Genomic DNA, 17,576 nt, shown 5'->3' with positions numbered 1-17,576 from the left:
AAAGGGACTCACTGGAGTCAGTACTATCCAGGTAAAGGGACTCACTGGAGTCAGTACTATCCAGGTAAAGGGACTCACTGGGGTCAGTACTATCCAGGTAAAGGGACTGTCTGGAGTCAGTACTATCCAGGTAAAGGGACTCACTGAAGTCAGTACTATCCAGGTAAAGGGACTGTCTGGAGTCAGTACTATCCAGGTAAAGGGACTCACTGAAGTCAGTACTATCCAGGTAAAGGGACTCACTGAAGTCAGTACTATCCAGGTAAAGGGACTCACTGGGGTCAGTACTATCCAGGTAAAGGGACTCACTGAAGTCAGTACTATCCAGGTAAAGGGACTCACTGAAGTCAGTACTATCCAGGTAAAGGGACTCACTGGGGTCAGTACTATCCAGGTAAAGGGACTCACTGGGGTCAGTACTATCCAGGTAAAGGGACTCACTGGGGTCAGTACTATCCAGGTAAAGGGACTGTCTGGAGTCAGTACTATCCAGGTAAAGGGACTCACTGGGGTCAGTACTATCCAGGTAAAGGGACTCACTGGAGTCCGTACTATCCAGGTAAAGGGACTCACTGAAGTCAGTACTATCCAGGTAAAGGGACTCACTGGAGTCCGTACTATCCAGGTAAAGGGACTCACTGAAGTCAGTACTATCCAGGTAAAGGGACTCACTGGGGTCAGTACTATCCAGGTAAAGGGACTCACTGGAGTCAGTACTATCCAGGTAAAGGGACTCACTGGAGTCCGTACTATCCAGGTAAAGGGACTCACTGAAGTCAGTACTATCCAGGTAAAGGGACTCACTGGAGTCCGTACTATCCAGGTAAAGGGACTCACTGGGGTCAGTACTATCCAGGTAAAGGGACTTTCCAAAATAAAAAAGCTTGGGAGGAGAAAGGCCAGTTGACTCTCATCAAGCCTGCTTCTTCCACAGAATGCGTTGCAACCGGTCCTTTCAGGGATGTAGCCATTTAATCCCCCAAGGGAGAGATCTGTTTAAATGCTCCCTGATCCCCCACACCTTCACTGTTCAGCTCTGGCCAGTTGCCTTTACACACAAGATAGTACCATCGTCCCAACTGCCCAGGAACCTTGAAGCATTTGACGATCTCTGTCTACACTGATCACAGTAACTTTCAATCTCATTCCCAGACAGATATGTATCCAGCTCTTTTTTTGGCAGAGTTAATTAGCCGCCATCAACTGCTTCCACTGGGACTCTGCTTGCCCACCGCTTTATGGAAAACAAGGAAATGGTTGAATGGTTGGCTACCAGGACAACAATTTTTTGTCTTGCATCAAGTCCAGGAGTCACTACATTTCTGGTATAAATGTAAACTGACAGCCGTAGTGCTGCGATTGCAGTCTGTGACTAACCTGCTAGGTCTGTTAAAAAAAAGCTTTTCTTAACAGCAAGGTAATTCCACAAATTGAACAGCTTGGAAAGAGACACAAACACCTTGAATTTTTGCGGTGCAATTATTAGCAACAAACAAATGAACACATTTGTATGAACTCCTTTGCCTGCTACTATATCAAAGTGTTAACCTGTTTGTATTTTAAAATAAAATGTCGGACAGAAGAATTTCATACGAACGCATCAACAACGTTTGGTTATTAATATCGCACCGCGCCATTTTCAGGCAAAACTAAACTTAAAAATTATATTCAGTGAAAAAAAATTAAAATAGCAAATGTTAACACCTCAGAACATTCTAAAACACGAGGTACAGGCACAGGGGAGGATCCTGTATTTATAGCACAGTCTGAACATGTACAATCAGCAGCTTCAGACTCCACAGTGCAACCAGCCTGTCCCCTGCCACAACGAGCATTAGTAATTACTCCCACAGATCCATTGTCCTCTGTATAATACAGGGCAACAATCTTGCACTAGAACTGCAACGTAAATATTACACGTTCACAACACCACAGAACTTCCTCTCTTCCACATCTCAAATCACAGAACGTTCTTGGGGAAAGGGCAAGAGAATGGCGTTATTTGGATCTACTCTTTCATGGAGTCGGCACAGGCCAAATGGCCTCCTTCTGTGCTGTAGGATTCAAAGATTCCACCCTAACTTTCCCCTGAAATGCAGAATGGGAATTACCGACTCTCTGTGACACTGAGGCCTGAGTTTTGCTCCACTATCATGCTCGAAATCAAGCCGCATAATGGTGGGAAAATAGGGCGTTGAGGCACACTGAAAACTCCCCACTTTGACCTAAGGTTTTCTACCCTGCCCTTGCTGGATGCCCATTCCCTGTCCGACAGCATATAAATACCAACAGGGAGGCCGAGACCAGCCTTCCGGCCCATTTTCCTAGCAACTGCCCCGCTTACCGGCACTCTCCGGGGCTGAAGGCAATGGTAGGTGTGAGGTAGCAGCGCTGGTACGCCCAAATTTCACCAATGAAGAGACAAGGCCTAGTAGGAGCCTTACCTTCTTCCAAAATGGCCCTCATTCACTCAGCTGTTTAGGCCTGCGGTTCCTGCTCTTTTAAGATCCCTCACCGCCTGCTGCAGAGGCATTCCCACTGGCGGAATCCCTCTCGGTGACACGGAGCCCATGGTGTCTGAGTAATGACCCCCAACCCTAGAAAATGGGTCTGGCGGGGTGCAGAGTTATCAAAGGGCAACCCCAACAGTCTCCACCCCTCACCCCACACCGCTCCAAGGAAAATCCAGCTCCAAACAGCTTATATGGCAAATATAAATGTCACAAAAGTCTCGTCATTTTGAGGGCAAACGATTGCAGTCCTCAAAGGGTTAATATTTTGACACGAGCTGTCAGCGAAATGGGAAGCCGTGACTTGAGGTTGTCTTAATGGCATCGGGCCTGTCAATCTCAGCCTGCAGGCCTGAAACACCTCGCAAACACTGACATTGCAACTCCGGTGTTAATGTTCTGTGAGCGTTGACCTTTGGCCTCCGCTAGCTGGAAGCTGCAACGTTCAGCCGTGCAGTATTGATCGGCTGATCAATGGCTTAACTCAGCCGAACGACATTTGATAAACACTCGCTGTGAAGAGGATTTTGAGGATGCTCAGGACAAGAGGATGACTCCAATTGTATTGCTCATAACTGCCAGCTGTAATGGATTGGAAATTGAGCATTGCTTCCTTCAAGAAAAGGCATTCTTCTTGTAAATGGAGGGATTGAAATTCATGCCCTATCCCCTCCTAAACAGCAACAGTCCCTGGGATGAGAGCAAAGAAACAGCACTGAATTCATAGAATCTTAAAGCACAGAAGGAGGCCATTCAGCCCATCGTGCCTGTGCCATTCTTTCTCAATAGCCCTGCAAATTCTCCTTTTCAAGTATATATTCAATTCCTTTTCGAAAGTTACCACTGAATCTGAATTCCAGATCATAACAGCTCCCTGTGTAAAAACATTTCTACTCATCTCTCCTCTAGTTCTTTTGCCAATTACCTTAAATCTGTGTCCTCTGGTTACTGACCCTTCAGAAAACAGTTTCTCCCCATCTACTCTTTCAAAACCCCTCATAATTTTGAACACCCCTTTTAAATCTCCCCTTAACCTGCATTGCTCCAAGGAGAACAGTTCCAGCTTCTCTCGTCTCTCCACATGTTTAAGATGGTGCTATCCAAATTCATGACTGGCAGCTCACTACGGCATGCATTTACCCCGAGGCCTGTTGGGTCACGAAGGTACGGATCGATCAGCGCATCTTTTCACACTGTCACTTACTCGCTACTTCCAGCGATGCGTTTCTGCTGACCGCCTCCCCAAGGTAATTCCTCGCGAGGCACACGTAGACGCCTTCGTCCGGCTTACTCCTCCGGCCGTGCACGATGCGCAGAAAGAAGAGCGAGCCGCTGGGGAGCAGCATGCGGTGGGAGCGAGGGTCATCCTTGTCTGTCTCCACTCGCTCTCCGTCCTTGTACCATTCGATGATGGGAGTGGGCCTCCCCTCTGCTTTGCAGTTCAGCGTGGCAGGCTCCCCTTTCGATACGATCAGGTCTGAGGGGTGCTCGATGACCCGGGGAGCAGAATCTTCCAGACGCAGCCTAGAGCCTGAAAGAAAACATCATACCCCAAAAAAAATTAGATTTGCCATGACGATTACCCAATCTGGTGAGCCATGTTGCTAAGCCAATGATTTGTTAACGATCACCTCATCATATTAGATTCTGAGCTCCTTGTTGGCTCAGTGGGTAATGTACCATGTGGTGGTAGTGCTGAAATTCCCTAACACCACCGTGGGAGTGTCATCGCCCTAAGAACTGCAGTGGTTCAAGAAGGCCCGCCACCACCTTTTTTGGGGCAGGCTAGGAATAGACTAGAAATGAGGCTTTTACAAGTATTACCCATAGTCCCAGGACAAACAAATAAAAAAGAACTTGGACCAGGGAGGTCTCACGCTCAATCAGCTGACCTCAGCCTGGGTGGCAGAACAGGTGTTACAATTGGACTCAGTACCCCTGAGCTATAGGAGGGGAAAATTATCCAGGGCCCTTAATATTGAGCGCTGTTTTGCATCCACATTTCCCCCTTTTTAGCCCAGGGTTGAAGAAGCCAATGGCACCACCCAACAACTTGCATTTATATAGCACCTTTAACGGAGTAAAACGTTCCAAGGCACTTCACAGGAGCGTTATCAGACAAACATGATATCGAGCCAAAGAATGAGACATTAGGACTAGTGACCAAAAGCTTGGTCAATGAGGTAGATTTTAAGGAGGGTCTCAAAGGAGAAGAGAGAGGCAGAGAGATTTAAGGAGGGAACTCCAAAGTTTAGGGCCTTGACAGCTGAAGGCACGGCCACCAATGGTTGAGTGAAGGAAGGAGGGATGGACAAGAAGCCAATAATTGGAGGAGCGCAGAGATCTCGGAGGGTTGTAGGGCTGGAGGAAGTTACAAAGAAAGGGAGGGGCGAGGCCATGGAGGCATTTGAACATGAAGATGAGAATTTTAAAATGGAGGTGTTTGGGGACCGGGAGCCAATGAAGGTCAACGAGCTCAGGGGTGATGGGTGAACGGGACTTGGTGCGAGTTAGGATACGGGCAGCGGAGTTTTGGATGAGCTTAAGTTTACAAAGGGTGGAAGGTGGGAGGCCGACCAGGAGCTAAAATCCAGTCCGACTACGATCAGCTAACTTTGCAGAGCCCTCTAATCGAACTGAGAGCCTCGCTGGCCTGTAGTGTTCAGTACCACACAGTATGTTGACCGACTGAGACGGGAGGCAAGACAGTTTGTTTTCATCAGCATAACCCTATCAACATCCTTTAAAGAGACAACATTGTCACAGAAAGTTTATGTAAAAAACTTGGAAAAGGTTTGGCAAACACAGGACACAATGGTATAAACTTCCTCACGATGGAGTCGACTAGCAGTTTCTCCGCCTCCCCAACTAAAATAGTTTTCCGTGCACCTCAGCACAAGACGATGCCCTTTGATTGTGCTGCATCATCCCTTAAATCAAGATGGACAGACAAAACAGTCCTGACTGGATTTATGGCTGAGAGAAATGGCCACATTTTCCCTGATATAACTGGGACTGGGCTGCCGTGTGTTTATCTCGGTTTGTGTGAGTCTAGCTGCAATTTCAATGTGTATTCCACTTAATGCGAATCTCATTTTTGTGACAAACAGATTAATCACCTCACAATCAGCTGCACTTATCTCTCCCGACACTAAACGGTCTTACAGGTACATCAGTGGGAAACTCGGGATTCTGCCCTCAGGAGTATTCTCCTTATCTCCCCAAGCCTGGCTGCTTCACATAAATACATTTTTATGCTAATACCATCCATTTAATCATATCGTAACATGGCATATTCACTCACAGTGTGCCCTTTTCAAGTAGCACATAAAGTCAATTACTGTGAAAGTGAAGAGTTAGAAGACTACACATCACCCCCTTGTTATAATGCTATCCATCTAATGCACCCTATTCTCATTAGAATTCAACCTCTGTTACAACGAGGGCAGTTTTTAAGGCCCACTGGTCGTGTTAGCGTTGCCAACCCTCCAGGAATTAACAATTAATCTGCAGGACACTGCTACGAGCAACCCAGGAGAAAAATCATAGGGGCATTTTGAAAAATTGTGTGTGATTTTTTTTCATTTTCTTTTATTAGTTATAAAAATAATGGAGATGGGATTAAAAGGTTTGACTGACAGTCGAGCATCATCCAATGGGGTAAATAAGAACCAATTGGTGTGGGAAGGCAGTGCACCATGAGGATTGACATGTTGGGTAACCAATGGCGGGAGCGTGGGGGCGGGATGGTTGGAGGTCGTGTGATGAAACCTCCTGGAACATGTTCTTAAGAACATAAGAAATAGGAGCAGGAGTGGGCCATACGGCCCCTCGAGCCTGCTCCGCCATTCAGTAAGATCATGGCTGATCTTCGACCTCAATTCCACTTTCTCACCCGATCCCCGGTCCAACCAAAGTTGGCAACCTGAATCTGTGTGGCTTTGCTTTACACTGATTCCAGGAGCATGAGCTGTACTTTCTCTGCAGCTTGCCAAACTGGGCCACAGTGTGTTCTTACCAGGCAGATTTAGGTGTGTTAGAACATGGCAGCCATTGGAAGTAGGCCAAGGCTTCCCGACTAGGGGAGGGGGTTCAAGGAGACGGCCCCGATCCTGGATGTATTTTTGGGCAATTGGGAGTAATTTACTCCCCGGCCTCCACCGGTGGGGGAGAGGGGGGGTGCGGAGACTTGCTACGGCAAGCTTTGGTGATCCACCATGGTGGGTGGAAGAGGTAATTTCCAACTTCCTGCAGGGATAATCGATTTTGGACCGAAAATGTTAAATTTTGGCGAAGATGCCTGTGTCCATTCACGCTTTGGAGATGCCCCAACCTGAAGGCTGGGGCCTAACCTGTGTCCAGGATTTCAACTTGGCAACTGCAGAGGCTGCGTTTACCTCCTCTGCATCAGGTTAACATAAGTGAGTGGGTGTACTCCGTCCTGATGGGACCTGATGCTAGAAAATGGCAGGGAGGCAGGGACATAGCAGATTGCATCGCTGAGTACTTATCAGATCCATTGAAAAATCAGCACTGGGATCAGACGGAAGGCTGAGGCTGCATGGTCCATCATTCCTGAGGATTCTGCACCCAGCATTATATTAAGGACTATGCATGGTGCTCACATTTATTCTCTATAAAACAACCCACCCTCATTACTAGGCTCTCAGTTATAACACTCTCTGTGTTACACACCACCCTCCGTATAAGACTCTCACTTATAACACTTTCTATTATATACTCACACTCAGTAAAGGCTCTCATTTATAACACACTCCCTGATGCAAACCCACCCTCAGTATAAGACTCTCAGTTATAACACTCCCTGATGCACACCCACCCTCAGTATAAGACTCTCAGTTATAACACTCCCTGATGCACACCCACCCTCAGTATAAGACTCTCAGTTATAACACTCTCTCTATATCACACCACCCTCATTCGAGGTCCCACTGCAGAATTCCGTGCGTTGGATCGCATAATGGGAGCAAACCCCGTGTTTAAAATCATTGGATGGAAAACTGGATGTCGGGGGCAGGGGGGGGGCACAACATCCGAATTCCCGACGTGCTCTCAGGACACAGTGCTTTGACTAGGAACACTTAAGACAAATATTTATATCAGCGTTCTCCCTGGTATTTTGGATTATAGGAAAAGATCGTCTGTGTTGGGAATGGAACATTTTTGCACCAATTTTTCCTTCTTCATATTAGGCAGAGCAACAGCAGGATGCAGCCGCAATTCTCACAAGCGTGAAGTTCAGGAAGAGTTGGAACTGTTGTCCTTAAAAAGACACAGGTTCCCAAAGACCTAGTGCGTCGGCTGCACTCGACTCAGTAAATCGGAAATTTGCACCCAAAATGCGCTTGAAATTGCGCTGGTTCGGTTATGCTTCAACTTTCCGCTAAAATTCATTTGCATGATCACAAAGGCAAAATCTTCCATGAACCAGTGCAATCGGCCAACGTAACTGAACGGGATTATTTCTTTTTTTTTCCATTAAAAAGTATTCCTTGATGTATTTAAGAGTGGCAATCTGGTGCAGTTTTATTAATAGAGCTGAAAATGGGTTAATCCGCAAAAATGAGCATTTTTGGCCAGTCCTCCACCTGTGAGTAACCTGATTTAAAATCACTGAAAATGACCTAAAAAGACTGCACTGAACCATTTAATAGTTTCATTGGCGTACGTTAGTCAGTTTCATAGTATGAAAAAACGCTAAAACATGCCCACTGGTGCCTGTGCGCCTAAGACAAGGAGCGCAATTTGAAGAGCTTTCCCGAACCTGCGCGATCGGTGGAATCTCGCAATGTCGGCCTGGGGGGGGCGTGGCCAGTTTTGTGGGCGGGGCCTGGGTTCGGGCGAATTGAATCTTGAACCAGCGTAAAGGATCGCGGAAAACACGGACGTAAGTGGCTTTGGGCGTAACTCACTTATGTTTAAAATTCCCCCGCTCTTTCACGCTGGTTCGGCCGATTTCCGCCCGGATTGCGGTGATGTAACCACGGAAACGAGCGGAAACTCGACCCCTCTGTGTTTACTCCGTGAGTACAAAGGGGTGCAGTTCCTGGCGAGTGGGAGAGATGCTCCACAGGCAGCAGAAACAACAGCTGTGCTTTGCTGTTTGTTTTACGTCAGACATTTCAAGATTGATACAAAAGGTTGAGGCGCAGGAGCAGATCTTATGTTGTTGGACAGCGTCTCACCCACTGTTTCATACTGGTTTGACACTGGCTCCTTAAAATAACTCTCAATTGAATTTGGATGGCTCAGAAATTCCAGGAATGCCAATTACCTTGGGATTTGGGTCTCTCAGTGACTGGTATAGCATTACAAAGCAATAATCACATTGCAGTGCACTTTAAGGAACACAACAGTGATTGACATTTACAATCGCCTCTCAAAATACAACTAATGAAAAAGCATCAACTCCCTAATCAACTTCTTAAGTACGTGCTAACTGAGTCTGGTGAATGATTCTGTGCCTCACATTCGAAGTGTGGGCCGCGTGGTTCCACCTGATTGCTCAGTGTACTTTCAGCACCTTAGACAGAGCAGCTATGCCTGCCCTAATATTCCACACGTATTGATCATTTCATGCATTTCATGTGAGTATAAGAATATAGGAACAGGAGAAGGCCATTCAGCCCCTCTAGCCTGCTCCTCCATTCTATTAGATTATGGCTGATCTGTACCTCAACTCCATTTACCCACCATAACTCCTTATCCCTTGATATCCTTACCCAACAAAAATCTATCGATCTCACTCTTGAAAGCTCCTATTGTCCCAGCATACACAGCCTTTTGGGGGAAGACAACTGCAGATTTCTACTACCCTTTCATTCCCTTCCTCCTCTGCCACCAACACCAATCACCTCAGTTGATGGATTCCACTATGGTGCTAGTAGTCAGACGCATGAGGCCTGTTGTAATGCATCATTCAAAGCTGAGCTCCCTGCACCTCCAGCAGACACAGGCTACATCAGTCACCTATCTCTCAGCACCTTTTATTACTGACTGTCACATTTTACTAAGCTCTGGAATTCCCTCCCTAAACCACTCCGCCTCTCTACCTCTCCTTCCTCCTTTAAGATGCTCCTTAAAATCTACCTCTTTGAGCAAACCTGTCCTAATATCCTCTTATGTGGCTCGGTGTCGAATATTGTTTGATAACGCTCCTGTGAAGCGCCTTGGGACGTTTTACCACGTTAAAGGCGCTATATAAACGCAAGTTGTTGCTGTTGTTTACTCATTAATACAGCTCTGCAACCCTGATGTGCTTGTTTCCTTTTACATATAACTCTTGTACTTTATAAATGTATTATTTTTCCCAATTTTCTGCCTGTCCCTAGTGAGTCATGTTACAGTTTGGTCAAATGGGCACCAACAGCCCTCCAACTCCTCACCATAGTGGCTATTCGTTATGTGTGAGCCTGGAGAGTGTCAGCGGGCAATTGGAGCGGGGTCCGGGGTGGGGTGGGGGGTCATCACACTTCAGCCTGATTCCGGAGTCCACATATTCACACTGAATAACAATTAAGGGGAAGAGTCCAAGTTGACATTGATGCTCCCTAGCCCAGGTTCTGTCACTAACTGGGACAATCCCAACTCTCACCCAGTCAATTCAGCATAGACCGGGGATCAAACTTGGGACTTAACTTTTCTTTTCTAGCTGCAAGGTTCGATACCAAACTGAGCAACGCTGTTGCTCACTAAACCATGCGAGAGAGGAGGTGACAGTGGATGGTGGGAAGCTCTTACTTGCCTATTCTTGGTCACAATCAAAATGGATCATAATTACAATTATCATTGTGCGTGTGTGTATATCTGCGTGCAGATGTGTATGGGTGTATGTGTCTCCATAAGCACATGTGTATGTGTGTGGACGTGTGTATGCATATGTACGTGTGTGCCTACACAATGCACTGACAGATTGTCAATGTACATCACAGCTGGATATAATCAGCTAGCATCACAGTTTAATCAGCTTTCTGTCTGACACACAGCCACTTTCCGAAATTTCCAGTGAATTTCTGCCCCGCTGATTGATTTTAAATTGATGAAACGGACCTGAAATTGACAGGTTCTCTTGTTATTGATATCACATCAGTGTCTAGTAAATTGAGATGTCAGGGCTGACTTTCCGAATACTGGGGCAGACCCTTAACCACTTGGGGTGCCCGTTGGGAAATCGAGAGCATGCTCCCCATGAGCTTCCATCCAAATGGATGGACGGCTGTCGGAAACACACCAATGATATTCCTGATGTGCGTTCCTGGGGGAGATGGGGTTAGTCATCTGCAATCAGAAAATCAGTCCTGTAATATTGTATCTGGATAAAACTTGTTTGCATTTCAACAGGAATGGAAAATGGTCACTATTATCTTGTTTAAATTGTCAGCTCAGCGATTTCATGGAGTGAGTATGTCAACATTGCAAACTCGGAGCTTCAAGATTCCATCCCCAGCCTGTGCTGAGTTAGCTGATCACCTTTGAGTCAGAGGGTTGTGGGTTCAAACCCCAATACATGACTTGAGTATATAATCTAGATTAACATTGGGGGAGTGCTGCACCATTTGAGGTGCCATACTTCAATGAGATGTTAAAACTGTCTGCCTTTTTTGCCAGGTTAAATGGACATTAAAGATCTAAAAGAAAGAAAGACTTGCATTTATTTTGCACCTTTCATGATCTCAGGACATCCCAAAATGCTTTACAGCCAACCAAGTACTTTTTGAAGTGTAGTCACTATTATAATATAGGAAACACGGCAGCCAATTTGCGCACAACAAAGTCCAACAAACAGCAATGTAACAATGACCAGATAGTCTGATTTTAATAATGTTGCTTGAGGGATAAATATTGGCCAGAACACCAGGAAAATTCCCCTGCTCCTCTTCGAAATAATGCCATGGGATCTTTTACATCTACCTGAGAAGGCAGATTGGGCCTTGGTTTAACTGAAAGATGGTACCTCTGACAGTGCAGTTCTGCACTGGAGTGTCAGCCTAGTATTTTTTGCTTAAGTCTTGGGGATTTGAACCCACAACCTACTGACTCAGATATAGTGCTACCAACTGAGCCACGGCTGGCACCTCATTACTAGCTGAAGAACAGAAAGGGCTTGTCCTGGGAACCTGGCCAAATTTCTTCCCTTAAACCAATATTACCAAAATAGATTAACTGGTCATTCATCTCAATGTTATTTGTGGGATCTTGCTTTGTACAAAATGGCTGCCACGTTTAACCAATTTAACAGCAGTCATTACAATTCTGAAAGTAATCAACTTGTATCAAGAGCTTTAGAATCTGTGTGAAAGATGAAGACAAAGTGCTATAGAAATGCAAGGCTGTCTTTCTTATCTCAGCTGGTGGAAGGGGCGGGTGTGACAGAGGGCACTACATTTAGCTTCCCTTAGGTTAATAAAGGGAAAGAGTCCTGATCACTATCCAGTGACTGCTGCTGGAAGATGCCAGTTTTCATGGGTGAGTCTCGACAGGCTATTTGACCATGAGGTAAACTGTAGTGGAGCTCGATATTGCCTTTACCCAACTTTCACCACATTTTCACTTTCCAGCACGAGTCAGCAGCAGAAATCATTGGCTGATTTATCCCCTCTCTAGCCTAGGGTCACTGAAACCAATCATGGCATCCCCCCCACCATTGCCGACCCAGATGAGATTAACTAACTGGCACAGGCCAGGGATCGAACCTGAGACTTTCCTGGTCTGTAAGGTTCAGTGGTGACGCATTTACCCAGCACCTTGGCTGGGGGAATGGTACAACTGGAGGAGAAAGAAAGTATTTTATTGAAAGACATCAAGAAGCAGATCCTCGAACGTCATCCTTTCAACCTGGAGAGCTAGGAGCATGACTAAACTGGGGCATATTAAAACAGCCATTGGGAGAGGCTCGTCTTTCAGACACATTCCACTGCCAACTTAACAGCTGTGCTAGTGACCACCCACTACTAGGTCCAAACAATTAAACTTGACCCCACTTGCCCCTAAACTAAGCTTTATGACATACACTGGCAAATTATACAGCAAAGATCTTTGAGGAATACATAACTAATTCACTGGATCAACATTAGACATACCTAAAAGAATGATGAAGGTTGATATTAGAATAAAGAATCATTTTCAGACCAAGACTTCATTATTTAATACTAGTCAATCACCTATGGTACTGCCAACAGGGAGTTAAGGACAAATACAATCTTTTGGAGAAGCAGGGTTAGATGGCATTTTACAGTCCTTATTTTTACATAATACTTTTATTTTATATTATTATTCATAATGAAAATAGCAAATGTTGCAGCAATGTAAGAGGTTAGAGGATAGGACTCTCTCTGCAGACTGAGGAGCTGAGAGACGCAAAACTGAGGCACTACACTGCCACCGCTGGTGGGAGGGTCCAATTACAGTGTGACAAGTTTACATTGGGAGATTTCATTATAAATGCAGACATAGGAATTAATAATGGAAAAATTGACACAGAAGTGCCAGAAAACATGTCAACAGGAAGTAAGGTTTTGTAGACCGGAAGTGCATGCAAATATAAAATTTTAATTTTTTTATATATACATATATGAGTAGTTTCCTTCCTTTCACTGTTGGTCACCATAGCCAATTGGTGTCAAGAGGTAGAGTAGATGACTTATAGCCAGACTTCTGCAAATACACTGTCAGTGAAGTGTAAGGACAACAGCTGCTGGAAAATTCTTGTGTTCCCTATTGGGATGCATCAAGCTACTGCCCTTGAGTCACTGGACTTTTCACCTTTCAAGCTTATCTCATGGTAAATTACACAACGTGGTGTTCCTGAGGCAGAGCTTTGCTTGATGGGAGCTCATTACAGGGGTTCAGGCACGAAGATGAGTGTGGTCCATTTGCATGCCTGTGTATTAAAATTTAACTTTAATGATTTAATGTTCCTGGGCAGAGCCTCGTGAGGTGGGCATTTGGCCACGAGGTCAGTGTGAGCTGAGAATCAAGTGAGATGCCCTCCACAGCCAAATTCACAATTTGCGCTCCTGGGAGCACTAAATCATTACAATTTACTTGTAGAGCTCAGCAATGTGGGGAGTAATCGGAACTGTACCCCACCACTGTCAAGGGGCAGCATGCTGGTCTTCTACTGTACAGTGCTATCTGCTGTAAATTGGTGGAGTTACTTAGCCAAGTAGTGTCACGGAGCTGAAACACCGGATTAATAATACAAATGAACAGGGGGATGGCAAAGAACCATCCAGTCCATTGAAGTCTACCCCATCCATGCATACTATAGCCACTCATGCATTGACCCTCTCCCAGTCACCTTCTTCCTGGAGAGGCATTAAAGCAAAGAACAACCCAAGGCCATTTTAGGAAAAGCACTGGGAAGTTCCTCTCCGATCCCCTCAGATGATCAAACAAGGTCGAGGAGGCCGGTAAATCTCACTCATCCCAGCCACCCCGCGACTTACCCTCCACCGCTTGAAGTGCGCTCCTCTCCCAGGAGCTTGCCACCGCCCTCCTGATGGACCACAGGGAATCCAAACTCATCGCCCTCATCTCTATTAATGTTAATCCAAATCACCCACGCCATTGGGTTCAGTGACCTTCCTCAGGCAGCAGCCTGTGTTACTGACTGAAGGGCATATTTCATAAATTTGTGCTGCCAATAGGGACCCACAGCCCTCACTCCCCCAAAAGGCTGCGGATGCTGAGTCAATTGAAATTTTCAAGACTGAGAGCGATAGTTTTTTTTAGGTAAGTTTATCAAAAGATATGGAGCAAAGGCGGGAAAATGGAGTTGAGGTGCAGATCAGCCGTGAGCTAATTGAATGGTGGAACAGGTCTATTCCTGTTCCTACCTCCGTATGTAGAGCTTTGCCCATTGGGAGCTTAGATTTGTACAATATATTATTATATCTCTGCTGATGTGAATCCAACTCACTCATGCCGCCAGAATCAGTAACTGTTCTCAATCTTCAACCTACATGAATAACTATATTTCTACTGGTGATAATCTGGCTCCATCATAGTGTCAGACTCTGTAACTCTGTCAAACCAAATCCCACTCAGTTATATCATCAGCACTCACTGTTTAAACAAAACTATTAAGAAATTTAAAAAAAACAGAACTAAACTAAAAAGATGTGAATGTTAATAATTCTTAGCAACTGTTTGACTTTTTTACGAGAGGTCCCGGTGGTGACATTCGCTCTTTAAAGCCTGAAGCAACCTGTGTTTTTTAAATTGCTCCTGCCATCCTTTCAGTGCATTACCATAAATCAGCCATCCTGATTAAACACTCAACGGTGTGCACTGAGCTATCTCTGGTCACTCAACCACCCACTACGAAGCACAATGTAATTAAATATTGACTGGGCAATGCAGTTTCCTTTAACAAACTAAGCTGCAGTTTGGACATTAACAAGACTTTGGTTGAAGCATCAAGAGATCGCCATACATGAGTACAGTTTTGGTTCTGTACACACGCGCTATCCTGATGCAGTGTTAGACTGGGATGTTCTGCTCGCAGACACTGTCTAGCTCTGATGAGGCTGGTAAGCACTCAGAGATTTGCCAGATGTCTGTCTCCAGCTGTCACTTCCTTCTCTGCATCCCGGCTCCATCTGGTATCTCACAGCTCCTCCTGAACCCTCTAACCAGTTCCTCGTCAGTAGCAGCAGTAACTTTCCTGTCTTTCCTCTTTTCTCCCCTCCTCTGTTGCAGCACTGACTCAAGCAAGCATATGGTTTCATGGGATCCAACAGCCCTCCGTTCCCTCACTTCTCTATGTTGAGCCAGACAATGAGTACCAGCAGGCTATTCAAACATGGGGGGCATCACAGTCGAGTCTGATCCTGCCTCACCCAATGTCCTCTCAGAACTCTGCGTTCCTCTAATTCTGGCCTCTTGTGCATCCCCAATTTCCTTCGCCCCACCATTGGCGGCTGTGCCATTCTCTACCTCAGGGGTCTCTACCCCAGAGGGCTGTGGATGCTGAGTTGTTGAAAGCTGCGAATAGATAGATTTTTGGATACTAGGGAACAAGGGATATGGGGATCGGGTGGGAAAGTGGAGTTGAGGGCGAAGATCAGCCATGACCTTATTGAATGACGGAGCAGACTCGAGGGGCCGAATGGCCTACTCCTGATCCTGCTCCTATTTCTTATGTTCTTACGTGCTTTAGCTGTCTAGGCCCTAAGCTCTGTAGTTCCCTCCCTAAACCTCTCCACCTCTCTCTCTTTAAGATGCTCCTTAAAGCCTACCTCTTTGACCAAGCTTTTGGTCACCTATCCTAATACCTCGACGCAGTGTCAAATTTTGTCTGATGACGCTCCTGTGAAGGGCCTTGGGATGTTTTACTACGCTAAAGGTGCTACATAAATGCAAGTTGTTGCTGTTGTCCAAACACGCCCACTTTCCAACTGTGGTTGCGCAGGGCAACAATCAGGAGTGGGAAACCTGGCTGATATTGTTTGTTCTTCTCCCCAGCCCAAGGACACTACGGTCCTCTGCAGCTCACCCATCACCACCCTGGTTGACATCAGCTAACTGATATAACTAACTAACTATCAAACCTGGGACCCTAGTGGTCAGTACGCTCAGTAACACACTACACAACGGAGTCATCGATGGTGCCCCCAGAAGTAGATCTGTTTGTTTATATCATTTGTTCTCTCTGGTTAGTTAGCTGTTGGTTAATGAAAGGCTAGTACAGCTAAGTTCTAAAAAACAGCTTTCCTCCTCAACTAAGGTTTTGAGGACTTTTATTCATTGATGATACAGTGTTACATAGACTCTATGGGAGTAATTTTGACTTTGGCTGGTAGTGTAAATCGGGCGATATCGACTCAGCCTGAATTTCATTTCCATTGAATCGGGACAGATGTATAACAGGCGGATATATCGAGATCGCCTGTTTTGCACTATCACCCAAAGTCAAAATTACCCCATCTCTGTTAAAAAACAGGTAAATAAGCCTTTGAGTGGCATGTGGCTGGCATCAGTTGGCACACTTCAAACTGCCCACACTGTAGGTACTGTTCAAGAGGCCATTTCCCAAATGTCACACGATGGTACAGAGCAGTACAGGTCCACAGGTGCCATCAGCTCTCCAATACTCACTGAAATAGTCATTCCACACGTTTGAGTCAGGACAATGAGTGTCAGCAGTTATTCCAATGTGGGGGGTCACTGCAGTAAAGTGGAGGGGGTCATTGATCAGGACCAAGAACCCAGGCTGATTTTTCCCTTCCCTAGCCCTGGGCACTGAGGGCAATATTAGTGCCCGCAATGAAATCAGTGAACTCTGCATAGATATGGGGCTTTCCTGATCTGTGTGGCTCAGTTGCACACAGTTTCATTCAATAATTAATTATACAAAATATAAGACGCAATTTGACACTTATTGAGTCTGTTAATGGGACTGGGCTGCTATGTGCTACTTGTGCTGGGACAAGGCTAGAGGCAATTCAGGACACCATTCATTTCTACCATTCAACTCTGACCTCTGCCTCTTTGATCAAGCATTTGGTCATCTTCTCCTAATGACTCCTTCTTTGGCTCAGTGTCAATTTTTGTCTGATTACGCTCCTGTGAAGCGCCTTGGGACGTTTTACTACGTTAAAGGCGCTGTATAAAGGCAAGTAGTTCTTGTTGTTGTAGATGACCAGCCCAGAGCATTATCCAATAGGGAAAACCTGAAACAAACTCTTTTGACAAGCTCCAATGCTCCATAGCATTGTCTCCTGCCACTTTCTAACAGGATTTAATGCCCCATTTACCTAACAGGTTTGTCTCCTGCAGCAAAAGGCAATGTCAGAGACACTTCCTTAGGTCGAAGTGTTCTAGACTGGTGAGATGGTCACACTGCCTCCTGAACTCCCCTACAGGTGTAATGTACACCGTTCACTCTCCCTAATATTCCCTGTCCCACTTAAAAAGGATCATTGTGCCACTCCACTGTAACATCTCACCCAACACATAATTTATACTCCCTCGCAGTAATAGAGAAACCATGTAACACACACTATTAGTGACGTCCCTGTCTGTTACACTGATATAGCACAC

The 17,576-nt window shown here is 45.6% G+C and overlaps 1 protein-coding gene across 3 annotated transcripts in view; it reads right to left on the bottom strand.

Moving 5' to 3' along the window:
• Positions 1-17,576, bottom strand: part of robo3 (roundabout, axon guidance receptor, homolog 3 (Drosophila)) — a 224,556-nt gene that overhangs the window by 186,005 nt on the left and 20,975 nt on the right. For all 3 annotated transcript variants that reach the window (XM_067971051.1, XM_067971053.1, XM_067971052.1), the window contains exon 2: positions 3,715-4,041. In XM_067971051.1, the coding sequence (XP_067827152.1) occupies positions 3,715-4,041 (327 nt within the window). The remainder of the gene's footprint in view (positions 1-3,714; positions 4,042-17,576) is intronic.

The sequence above is a fragment of the Heptranchias perlo genome, chromosome 33 (genome assembly GCF_035084215.1).
Source record: "Heptranchias perlo isolate sHepPer1 chromosome 33, sHepPer1.hap1, whole genome shotgun sequence".
NCBI classification, from domain to species: domain Eukaryota; kingdom Metazoa; phylum Chordata; class Chondrichthyes; order Hexanchiformes; family Hexanchidae; genus Heptranchias; species Heptranchias perlo.
This window is presented reverse-complemented; position numbering and strand designations above follow the sequence as displayed.